Source organism: Anabrus simplex, chromosome 8 (genome assembly GCF_040414725.1).
Source record: "Anabrus simplex isolate iqAnaSimp1 chromosome 8, ASM4041472v1, whole genome shotgun sequence".
Taxonomy (NCBI): domain Eukaryota; kingdom Metazoa; phylum Arthropoda; class Insecta; order Orthoptera; family Tettigoniidae; genus Anabrus; species Anabrus simplex.
This window is the reverse complement of record NC_090272.1, coordinates 166,104,137-166,117,139: the sequence shown is the minus strand read 5'-3', so window position 1 is coordinate 166,117,139 and position 13,003 is coordinate 166,104,137. Positions and strand designations below refer to the sequence as shown.

The 13,003-nt window shown below is 36.2% G+C and overlaps 1 protein-coding gene across 10 annotated transcripts in view; it reads right to left on the bottom strand.

The window, feature by feature from the left end:
• LOC136878916 (protein FAM184A) overlaps window positions 1-13,003 on the bottom strand; it is a 442,374-nt gene that overhangs the window by 51,241 nt on the left and 378,130 nt on the right. For all 10 annotated transcript variants that reach the window (XR_010860861.2, XR_010860862.2, XR_010860864.2 and 7 more), the window contains 4 exons: window positions 8,648-8,731; window positions 8,396-8,563; window positions 5,341-5,518; window positions 1,327-1,491 (listed from right to left, as the gene is read on the bottom strand). Coding sequence is in view for 6 of the 10 variants with exons in the window: in XM_067152527.2 (XP_067008628.2) it covers window positions 1,327-1,491; window positions 5,341-5,518; window positions 8,396-8,563; window positions 8,648-8,731 (595 nt within the window). In the remaining 4 variants the exon portion in view is untranslated. The remainder of the gene's footprint in view (window positions 1-1,326; window positions 1,492-5,340; window positions 5,519-8,395; window positions 8,564-8,647; window positions 8,732-13,003) is intronic.

Below are 13,003 nucleotides of genomic sequence, written 5' to 3'. Positions count from 1 at the left end.
ATAACAGGAATATGAAATAGGAGTAATGGAAATAGAACAAATAAAGTAATCTAATATAGATCATCAAAGATCGACTATCTTCCATCAAGGAGGGTCTGCCAAAGAAGGGCAGTGTCCAGGCTTTGATAGGTACAGAAACACTGTTGTTGAAGATAGGGACATACACATGGTCAGGCTAGTGTAAACAGATGGAAGAGCAAGAAAACACAAGAGGGTAAACTCCATATCTTCTCACAGAAACAAAACACTCTTCCTTCATTAACCCCAATTCTTCCAGATCTATTTCTTCTCCTCCTCTGTTGAATTCATTTCTGCTTCCATTACAGAGAATTTACGAAAGACTTTTCAGATTAAATAACAAATTGTCTGTCTCTATGACCAAGAAGAAAATTCCTGAAGTAGGAATTATTTGATCACCACCATCATCATCATCCTCCTCAACATTAGTCACTGCCAACAGAAATACAGTGGATGCCCTTTTAATCAGCCTCTGCTTAGCTGGCTGACCTAGAGAATAATGTGACTTCAGTTTCCCACGGTTGCAGGCACCTGTGGTGTCTCCCACCCTGCCTGCTTATGGACAAAATGCAACTTGTTTCATATTGCTTACAATAGCAGATGCTTTTTTTAGTTGATTTATTCAGCATAAGTAAGCAAATGCACAATTTTGGTGATCGTAAAATGAGTGCTGTGTACTGGAATTATAGTTTTTAATAATTTCATGATAGAATCTTATTTTTTCAAAAGTTTACTTTAGTGAATAAGCAATTGTATTATGAAGTGAAAATGCAGCTGTTGGACATGAACTAGTAATATTTCATGTCGTAGCAGACAGTCTCATTGATATGTACGTACTGTACTCTTATGTTCATGTTTAATCATTTGTAATACTGTTAATAACTGTAATTAAATGAATTTCATAAGCCTAGTATGTTTTGAAATACTGTTTAAAACATGGTGAAATATCTTAAAATGCGGTATAGTATCATACTATAAATTGTTCAATGGGCTCTTTATTTTAATACTGTTGGTTTAACCAGCCATTTCATTATCTGAGAAAGGATCTGGTTCCAAGTAGGCTGATAGAGAGGGTCTCCACAGTATGGCTGAAAGAAAAATGAGAGGAAGGTAGAAAACTTACCTTCAGAAACTACAATTGGAGAGTATAATCCAAAATGAATTTTAAATGAGCTACACAAAGACAGAAAAGTGCAAATTGCATTAAGAATTGAAACATAAAAATTTCAAAGTAGATATCTCTTATAAAGTAAAGTAGATGAAATATTATTAGATTTCTTCAATACATTCACACGCTGTATAAATTACCTAGTTGCTCCTGATGCTTCCGTTCAAGAGCATCGAGGCGGTCCTGAGCATCACGCTCCAGCTGCTCTTTGACTAGTTCTAGTGTGGCCCTGGTTGAAGTGGCTTGTAGCTGCCATGCCTGCTCAGCTTGTTGCACCCGTCGTTCAGCATCTTCAGTCAGTCGTTCTTAACACAACGATTAAATCAGCTTACAATGATTAGATCGTTTCCAAGCAATATTTCAAAAAATTATAGAGATATCCTTCTTAAGTTGACATCAGTAACGGAAACTATTTATTACAACACAAAGAAATCAGAAAATATGAAAAAGAAACAATCTTCAAAAAAAATTTACTTATAGAACCCATGTCTTCAGGAAGAAAACAGCATTACTACTTACTTTGACATGTGTGAAGCATTTGTAACTGCTGGAATGTAATAAAAAATCTAAGAATGAATTTATTCCTGGAAAAGCATTGCAAAGAAAGAATTTTCAGAAAAACTCATCTTCAGAATTAAAAGGACGGAGATATTATTCCAATGGATATTGAGACTATACCTGTTTGAATAACAACAATAATAATAATTAGTGTTATAGCTAATGGGTGATTTGATTGGGTGAAGATAAATCCATTAAGTAGATTGAAAGTAGCCGGCTCCGTGGTGTAGGGGTAGCGTGCCTGCCTCTTACCCGGAGGCCCCGGGTTCGATTCCCGGCCAGGTCAGGGATTTTTACCTGTACCTGAGGGCTGGTTCGAGGTCTACTCAGCCTACGTGATTAGAATTGAGGAGCTATCTGACGGTGAGATGGCGGCCCCGGTCTAGAAAGCCAAGAATAACGGCCGAGAGGATTCGTCGTGCTGACCACACGACCCCTCGTAATCTGCAGGCCTTCGGGCTGAGCAGCGGTCGCTTGGTAGGCCAAGGCCCTTCAAGGGCTGTAGTGCCATGGGGTTTGGTTTGGTTTTTAGATTGAAAGTAAGAATTCTGAGAATGATCCTTGAAACATGTTTGCAATTTTTACAATAATGATTAAAGTGAGGAATAGTTTTAAAGAAATAAAATGGTTTGGTTTATTATACTGTAGTTTGATTAAATGAGGTGTTTCACAAGTCTAAATTCAATGAAAGAGCAGCCAAGATTGGAGATTTTACATTTTAATATAAGTACATTAATATACTAAGTTAAAAAAGTCATCTCCGTACAGGCCATGAAGGTCCTTGGAGGGGTGGAAGGTAAAGGCTTCCACTACCCGTAACCTCGGCACTTGATGGGGTAGAGTGGTTAGCTCTACACCCGGCCGTCTTTGCCCCCAGGAATTAACCTGGTATTCATTTTTGATGTAGGCTGAGTGAACCCCAGGGTTATGTGCACCTCCGGAAGTGGAGATCTTGTTTCTTAAATTTTACGACTTCCTGATGGGGATTCGAACCCACGTCCTTTCGGGCAAACGAGCACACCTTTACCACCTCAGCCCGACAGCCCCTTTAATATACTACGATGGAGCATATCAAATTTAAAAGTAGGAAAGGTGGGTCAAAGAATGAAAATAGCCATACTTAATATGTATAAGATGGTAAGATATATAAATAGTTATGTACGGTGGTAAAATGTAGTCTTTGTCAGAAATAGACATGTTGTTTCTGAATACCTAGGAAAGGAGAATATTGAAATGCTTCTATGACAAGTAGTTGAGAATAGAATTTGAAGAATAAGAACTAATAATCAGTTGAGAATCTTGTAAAAGATCAAGAAACAGTAGTCGAGATTAAAAGCAAAATATCACATTGGCTTGGCCATGTCATAAGAATGGTTACACAAGACTGCTGAAGGGAGATTTGGAAGAAGAAGAAAAGCACAAAGATTGAGAATGGGATGGATGTAGAATGGGGAACAAGACTTCAGAGAGTTGAAAATATGCCATTTATCAGAATTTAATTTTAAGAATCCGTAATTCAAGCAAGTAAAGTAAACTCATGTCCTCATCTCGAGATGGTGCAGTTCTTTTTAGGCACACTTCCAATGAAGGTGAGCTGCATGTACGTTTTTAGCCACATACTAGTATTCCTGCCATTCTTAAATCTCTGGCAGTACCAGAATAGCTAATAGCGTTAACTGTTATCCTATGGAGGTGGACATGTAAGTAAATACAATAAAATCCCAGTAAAATACTCCTCAAGGAATCTTATATTAACCCTGTATTAACTGGGACTGTGTATTAAGCGGAAGATAACAAAATATGTACAGTATAACAGATAAAAAACATATTCAATTTTTTAACATTTTTATTGAAATATTACGATATTGTAAAAACAAGATATACCGTTTGCTAATATATCACACAGTATTTATGTTTTATACCACTAGATCTATTGATGCCATGGCTTTACTTTGCTTATTTCTTGCAGGGGGAAAAAAAATAAAAAATTAATCATAATCTGTTTTGTACACAAACCCAAACTATGAATAACAGCATTTTCTATGCCGTTTAACTATGAATTTACAATCATTGACATATCATCAGAAGTACTGATAAATTGTCATATCAGTTGCATTGCTGCAAGGGCTTCTTGTTACGTGGGAACCGGTTCAACTAATTCATAGTCTTCATCCCTGTCATCATCACTTGTGGCATTGGCAAGATTTTCTACGATTTCATCTAATTCATACATTTCTGAAGAGAGTTTAATACTCATTTTAACCACAGACACTTCAATATATTCAATACATCAAGGGAAACACAAATCTGACAAGAATTTTTTTCCAAAACTAAGGAATAATGTGAGAGAAAAGGGGTAACAACACAGCAGTCACAATGTTTTGGACAAGGGTATAGGTTTAAAGAATGCAGGAGATGGGACCAATACTTTGCCAAACCATCAAGTAAAGGGTGGAATACTTTACTGATTAATGATCCTAGCTTCAAGAAGTAATGAAAATTTAAATTTTCTCCCAAGCATTACTTGGTAATGAATTGAAAAATATTCCAAGAATGAAGCATAATAGATGGGATTCAAGTGCAATGTATGGGATAATATTTAAAAAGGCTTCATACAGGAGATGTGCATGGACCTGAGAAGAAACATATATTATGTGGTATAGTTTTAAGCAGCTGGGTATTATCAGGATTTCACTGTATTATAAAAATATACATGTGGTTAATGATCATTTCCCATAGTTATGATTACAAGAATATGAATGATAAAGCATCAAATCAATCACCTATGTATTCTAAAAATTTTTAAACCTTGTTAATACAGGGTTATTACAGTATCTCAGCTGTGGAGTTCGTAATGCTGACCACTTTACACTCCAGTATCTGCAGGCCATCTGACTGGACAGTAGTCACCTAGACAAGTAAAGGTCCTTAATAGACTGTTCCACCACATATCTGTATTATATCTACTTATATTCCTTTAAATGCACTCCATAAATTTTATTGTGCCTATTTTAAAACAGTAAGAACCTATTTTCAAAAATTGTCCAGTGTAGGCAGGCGTTTAAAACTTAAATTTTTAGATCATAAAGATCTGATTTCTAGTGATGACAACCGAGAAGAAGGAAGCTTATAGCTTGAATTGCTTTGAGATGATCATATTTTTAATATACTGTTAATAATACAGCCAGCCCCCTGATGTAGGCGTGTCATGCCTGCCTCTTACCCGGAGGCCCCAGGTTTGATTTCTGGCCAGGTCAGGGAATTTTACCTGGATCTGAGGGCTGGTTTGAGATCCACTCAGCCTACATAATTAGAATTGAGGAGCTATCTGACAGTAAGATAGCGGCCCCGGTCTAGAAAGCCAAGAATAACGGCCGAGAGGATTAATCATGCTGGCCACACAACACCTCGTAATCTGCAGGCCTTCAGGCTGAGCAGCGGTTGCTTGGTAGGCCAAGCCCCTACAAGGGCTATAGTGCAATGGGGGGGGGTATTAATAATACTATTTCTTTCTAGTAGAGGCCTAAATATTTCATATACAGTGATAACAATAACAAGAAATAATTGTAAGTTTAGCATTATATTTGACCATATACCTATTTCTTTTTCATGATTTTCTTGCAGTCTTTCAATCTGTTCCTGATATGACATGTCCAGCTTATCGAGTTTACGTCGCCAGTCCATGATGTCACGGTCAGCATTCGTCTGTGCATTTTCCAAATCACGTTGATGTTGAGCGTCCTTCTCATTCAGCTCTGCTTTTAGTTTGCTAACCTGTGAGAACACATGAATTAATGCTGTCATTCAGTCCAGAATATGAACTTTTTACTTAAAGAGTATACTACAGAAGATGTTTAAATGACTGTTGTAGATAAATTAAGTTTCTTCAGTTGTTAAGTTGTTTCTGCATTATGACAGATGTAGCAGAAAAGAATGAAAACCTTTCAGTGGAAAACATGCAACATAATATTAGGAACACTGAATTACAAACATACCATTTCATTTCTTCTCTGCTATCTCCATCTTTGAACACACAAATCTACCAAACCATTGTGATAAGTAAAACTTAATTTGTAGGAAATATACACTATGTTCTAAACATTCTTAAACATGCTTGGATCATATCGCTGTACTGTCCAATAAAGAACATTTTTGCCTAGATGGTGTCTTTCATACCTATATTTTAACATACTTGTTGTAAAGAGAGATCATACATTCAATCATACAGGGTGGTCAGAAATAATGTGAACCGGCTGTATGAACATTAGAGAACTCTCTAACTACTAATAACTAATTTGAAAAAAAAAAAAAAAAAAAAAAAAAAAAAAAAAAAAAAAAAAAAAAAAACTGATATCTCAAGCCATTGCAATTGTATCAGCTGTTGGTGTTAGGTAATCAGATCCCTTTGCGTGCAAATTCAAATGGGCTTTACGAGGCGGTGTTGCTAAATATGCAGGTGGCTTAAGATTGGCTTGAGAGCACCAATCAAAGAAAACACTTTGCCGGGGGGGAAATTTAAACATGGACCTCCAAGCTGACAGGATCGCACCATAGCAAGTACACAATGGTGACACCAGCTGAAACCCATGGTGTGTTTGTGTTTGACGCTGACTTCTTGACATGGCTCTCAATTTACACCACCCCATGTGGTATTTTTCCTATGGGAGAGTTCTTCGCTCGTTCATCACATGCAAGAAAGGGATGGTGTGGTATGTCATCACACATTTTGTTCCCTGTCCCTGGAATTTGTTTTATGTGCGCACACATCCTTACTAGCTCACCTCGTACATTTGTCCGACGTCACAGTTGTATTTCAGCTGTTCCCGAGAGAGAGTGCGTGATTACTTATTTTCTCCTGCCTCCTATACTGAAAAAGATGAACCACTTGCAACAACTAAAATGCACATACAATAGAATGCTCTATCATACTCTGTAGTCAAAAGAACAATTTTTTTTTTTTTTTTTTGCAGCCGCGACTATTGGCCTGTCTGGTAACAGCAGAAAACAAACTGTTCTCTAGCCCCAGCATTCGATTCTTCATTCCAGTGGTTTATGGGGTCAAAATGTAAGTACGTATGGTAACTGATCAATGCAAGCTGATGCATTTTATTCAAATAGATTTTTCAGGGAATAGTTTTTTGATAAAAGTTGTCCTCTTCCGGGGTAACTTCGGCATGCCAAGAACATACAGGAAAACACTACGCGGCCGCGGGTATTGTAATTACAATCCTGTTTACTTCAAGAATGCTTAGAAGAGAATAATAAAGGCACAATAACAATAAATGGGGAAGTTTATCCCAACAGGGAGGGGAAAGACAGTTCCCATTTTCAATGATAGACAGATATCAGTTGACATGGACGATACACATTTAAGAATGTGATTAACGGCCCAGATATTTTCTAATTTAGAAGACAGTGTACTATGAGGACAGTCTACAAGATTGCTTCCTCTTTGCCCACTTTTTCTCTCCATACAATTGGGTTTTATGATTTTTGTACCTTTTATTTATTAAATTTTGTACCATTGCAAATATTTTTGCAATGCAATGTGTAATTTGTAATATCATACAATGCTTGTATGCTCAGGCTAAATAAAATAGTTTCTTCTTTGGGGAAAAATGTGAATTTGATGACTATACATCTGTTTCACCACAAATCGTTCTAATTTGTTTGTGATTGTTGATACTGAGCATTTTGCAGGTTTTTAAAAAACATTCACAGTGGCCGAAATAACACTATATTGAAGAAAACTTTGTTTCTTGAGTTATTTTTATGGCGGCTGAAATTACCCCAAAACATGGAGTAACTCCGGACACTCTTTCGATAATCATAATTCATTACTGAATAATAATTAGAATTATGTTCATATTTTAAAATGAAGAATAAACATGGCAGAATTTATATTAAATTTTTCAGAAAATTAGAGGGAATATTTCACATTTTAATTTTTAAAATATACAAGAAAGTGGCCAAAGTTATCCCGTTTTACGGTACCAACCCCATATTACTCCAGCCAGCAGTAATCTACGTTACCAACCCCACATTACACCAGCCAGCATTTATATTATGCATTACAAACCTCACATTACACCAGCCAGCAGTTATATGCATTACCAACCCCATATTACATTACACCAGCCAGCAGTAATCTATGTTTCCAAACCCCATATTACACAAGCCAGCAGTAATCTACGTTGCCAACCCCATATTACATCAGCCAGCAGTAGTCTGTGTTACCGACCCCATATAAGGCAGGCCATCAGTAATCTACATTACTGACCTATCATTGTGTTTATCTAATTATATGTCTGACTCGTTGGCTGAACTGTCAGCGTACTGGCCTTCAGTTCAGAGGGTCCCAGGTTCGATTCCCGGCCGGGTCGGGAATTTTAACCTTAATTAGTTGATTCCAATGGCCCGGGGGCTGGGTGTATGTGTTGTCTTCATCATCATTTCATTCTCATCACGATGTGCAGGTTGCCTACAGGCATCAAATAGAAAGACCTGCACCTGGCGAGCCGAACCCGTCCTGGGACATCCTGGCACTAAAAGCCATACGACATTTCATTTCTAATTATATGTTCCTATCATTCTATATATGCAGTATTATGTGTAATTATATTTGTTCCAGATGATCAACAGGGGTCATACCTCTTTGAGACAGTCCTGCAGGCGCTTTTCAATAGATGCCTGCTTAGCCTGATTTTCATGGTCTTGCTCCTGACGTGCTGCCCGCACTGCTTGCAAAAGCTCTTCCGTGTGAAGTTGCTGAAGTTCTGTACGCAGTCGACTGATCTCTGTACGAAGACGTTCTTCCCACTTAAACATCAGTAGAGTTAAATTTACTAATAGTCCGTCAGACCCTGAAGTGAATTAATAGCAGTAAAATATATCTAACTATACCTCAGCAGTGATTTCATTCCTCTGCTCATTTAGTTTGGTTTGTAGCTTTCGCTCAGCTTCTGATACATGTCTATCATAGTTCCTCTGAAACACATACAATACAGTATTATTGTTTGGTCAGCTCCACCTTTACATTAGATAAATGATTGTTCAACATCCTTTTTACAATGATTCATTAAATAAAAATAACTGAAAATCAAAGCAATATAATTTTAAAACAATTATAACAGATCTGCTTAAATCCATTCTTAGATATTCTACAAAAATGTAACATATATTTCAGAATTTTCATATTTAAAAATACTGATGATAACAACATTTATTCTCTGTTGGGGAGATTAAACTCACCCTCTCTCTGGATCTGACCAACAGATTATATTTATGTACTATTGGTTATTACCAGGGTCTGTGAATGTTTCAAGCCAGTTGCAGTTTACAACTGACTGAATAAAACAGAACCATAATTCTTCTACAGACATATCTCATAGACCGGGAACTTCACAGATATCGTCTCATGTAAGCAAATTATTGTGTTTCCCTACATAATGCACTTCAACAATTGTAACATTTTCTCCTTGATTTATTTTTCATAACTTCAGAAAGGAATTAATTATTTGCTTGATTAAATTTCTGATTTTTCTTATGTAACTGAGAAAATGTTTAATTCTAATTTCCAGTGCCCAAAATCAGTTGATAAAGGAAAAATTGGCCAGATGTCCCTCCTCCACCCAAGGAGTAGTTTGATTTGCACTTTGTTTTCTAATGGTCTCTTTCTGATTTATGAAGCATTTATTCTCCCATTGCTTTAATGACAGATAAGTTGATAATTTCATGAGTTTACTGACTACCAGTAATCTCATACAATTCTCTTCTAACTCATCACTACAAACTATGATCTCTGATATAAACTGCTTTTAACTCACCTTATAGTTTCTGTTAATATTCATCCAGTCCTTTTTCCATGTTGCATGCACAGAGAAATGGACAGTAGTACAGGGACATTCTTTTATCTATGCAGGGAATTATGAAAGAATGTCCCTGTATAAATTACATTTGTGTAGATGGACTTAAAACTAAAGCCTTAGACTTGCCAAATTAGCTGACCTCAAGTAATTTATTCCCAAATATGTAATATCTAGAAGTTACAGTTATTCAAACCTGAATGAGATACATGTTGGTTAACACTACAGTTTAGAATAAATATGATTAATCCCTGAAAACAATTCTTTGAGCTATATCTGTTAAATAGCTTTTTAAGTTTCTCCGTATACTTCACACTTTTGCCTCATACTCTGTTTTTATCTCGAATTAAGTATACAAAAGTCGAAAATAGGTTCAGTTCAATTTATTGTCCATCATTTATGACATCATAGGATGGTTAAACACCTCATCATCATCATCATCATCATCATCATCATCATCATCATCATCATCATCATCATCATCATCATCATCAATGTCCCACTCCGGGTGTGGTTTACAAGCCTCCTCGTCTCATTTCTGTCCTTCCACTTTTCCTACTCCATTACTTCTGCCACATCCAAACCAGCTTCTCTAATGTCCTTCCAAATCTGATCCATCCACCTTCTTCTTGGTCTTCCACTGGTCTCTTTCCCTTAACTTCTCTTTCCAATTCCCTTCTTGCTACCCGTTCCTTTCCCATTCTTTTTACATGTCTGAACCATCTCAGTCTTGCTTTCTGTATCTTCTGTACTAACGGTTCTATATTCAGTTCTTCTCTGATTTTAATATTTTGAATTCTATCTCTTCTTGTCTTTTTAACTGATGTTCTTAAAAATTTCATTTCCACTGCTTGGATCTTACTATCTTGTCTCTTATTAGTTACCAGCGTTTCTAGTCCATATGTTAAAATTGGTATGAAATACTGTTTATATAATATTAATTTCGTTCTCTTGGGTACTTTATGATCCCATAGAAGCTCTCTGACTTGATGATAAAATGTTGTACCTTTACTTAGTCTGTTATTAATTTCAGGGTTGATTTCATTACTTCCATTAATAATGCTACCCAGATATGTAAACTGTTCTACATTCTATAACCGTTCTCCATCTATGTTCACTTGACTTCTCTTTTTCTCTTTTCCACAGTGCATGACTACAGTTTTCATTTTACTAATTACCATTCCAAACTTCTTCAGATTTTCCTTCCAAATGTACAGCCTCCTTTGTATTTCCTTTTCTCACTTTCTCCAAATCACCACATCATCTGCAGATACCAAAGCATTCACTTCATCACTACTGATACTTTGTTTTACATGTTTTATGATTTCATCCATCGATATAATAAACAACTAGCAGTTTCCCGCTGGCTCCGCCCGCAATGTACAAAGTATGGTGTTGTTTGTTACTATCCTCATGGATGTATTTGCAAAGTTTCGAGTTAATAAAAAAAACCACATGATCTGCTGTGGTAATAGAATGTAATATTATGTCAACAAAACACTTGAAAATACATCACACAAAGAAATTGAATTGTTCCTTGGAACAACACTACACGCCAAACTGTTAAAAAGTCCTTTAAAGATCTTTGTCATGGAGACAAATGTACTCATAACTTTTCTCAGAGTCTACCAATTTAAGTAGTTATTACCTCAAAAGAAAGCTATTGACCCATTGAGTGTTTTTAGACCAAAACGAACTGCATACTTTAATTAGAACGAAAGATATGATTGCTTCAATGAGAAAAAATGTTGAAGAAATGAGACGTCAAATTGAATGTGCACTCATAACTTTCCTCAGAATCAACCGATTTGAATAGTTAAGAGCTGAAATGAAAGAGCTTGATCCATTGAGTGTTCTTAGGCCAAAATGAACTCTGTACCTCAATTATAACCAAAGATATGATTGCTTCAAAGAGACAAAAAATTGAAAAATCAAATAATTTGAGGAAAGCAGAAGTTAAGTGATTTATAGTACCTGATGACAAATCTGTGCATAAATACCTTTCAGTTAAAAAGAGAATGAAATCGACTGGATAGAATGGCCGGACTGACTGACTTTAGTTTTCATAATTTTTTTAAATATATAGATAATGGTGACAGTGCACTTCCTTGCTTGAGATCTTTTTTTGTATAAAATATTTCAGAGTCACCACTCTCCACTTTTACTCTCATGATACAACATTTTTATCTTGTTAATTAATGATTTTGGTACATTTCTTTTCAGTAGGCATTCCCCTCTTAACTGTATCATAAGCTTTTTCAAAATCCAAAAATACGAATATGATTTCCTTGTTCCTTCCCAGATGTTTTTCCATTATCGTTCGCACTGTTATTGTTGATCTATTCGGTCTAAAGCCATATTGTTCTTCCTCTAACCGTGTTTCTATTATATCCCTCAGTCTTTTGTCTATGACTTTCTCCATTAGCCCATGTGATAATAGGGTTATACCTCTATAATTTTCACATTTCTTCCTATTTCCTTTTTTGAACAGTGGTACAATGCTTCCTTGTTGCCAATCTTCAGGTATCCTTTCATCCTTCCATATGGCATTGAGGGCTCTGTATAGCCACTGTAGTACAATGCTTCCTGCTGCCTTAATCATATCAGCATTGAAATAATCTTTTCCACTTGCTTTACCTTTGGTCATTGCTTTCACTGCCCTTTCAAGTTCCAACCATGTTATCGGATTCTCCTCTTTTTCTCCATCTATTATTTATTTTCGTATCTCCTTCTTCTTCCAAGCAGTCATCCCATTAAACCTACTCTACATCTGGTTGTGTGTGTCCTTACAATAATACAATACAATATAATGTAAGGACAATATAATATATAATATATATATATATAATATATAATACAATATAAGGAAAAAAGCAATAATGGTACAAAAATCAACTCTGAGTCCTGATGTAGCATATATGCTGCATGTCATAAAACAACCTAGTGATAAATACTTTCTTGTGATTATTTTGAAGTGTTTAAGGGAACTATAACACACTGATTAAAAAACAAAAATGCAAAGCAAAGTCATCTCTCTACAGGCCATGAAGGCCCTTGGAGGGGTGGAAGATATTCGTAACCTCAGCACGTGATGGGGTAGAGTGGTTAGCTATACGTCCGGCCACCTTTGCCCCCAGGAATTAACCTCATACTCATTTTTGATGTAGGCTGAGTGAACCTCAGGGGCATATGCACCTCCGGAAGTGGAAATCTTGTTTCTTAAATTTTACGACTTCCTGACGGGGATTTGAACCCACATCCTTCCGGGTGAACCGAGCACGCCTTTACCGCCTCGGCCAGGCAGCCCCTTGATTAAAAAACAATAGATAATAAAATGTATACAAATCATTTTCAATTTTTAGCTTTCTTGCAATTTTACCAAATGAGGAATAAT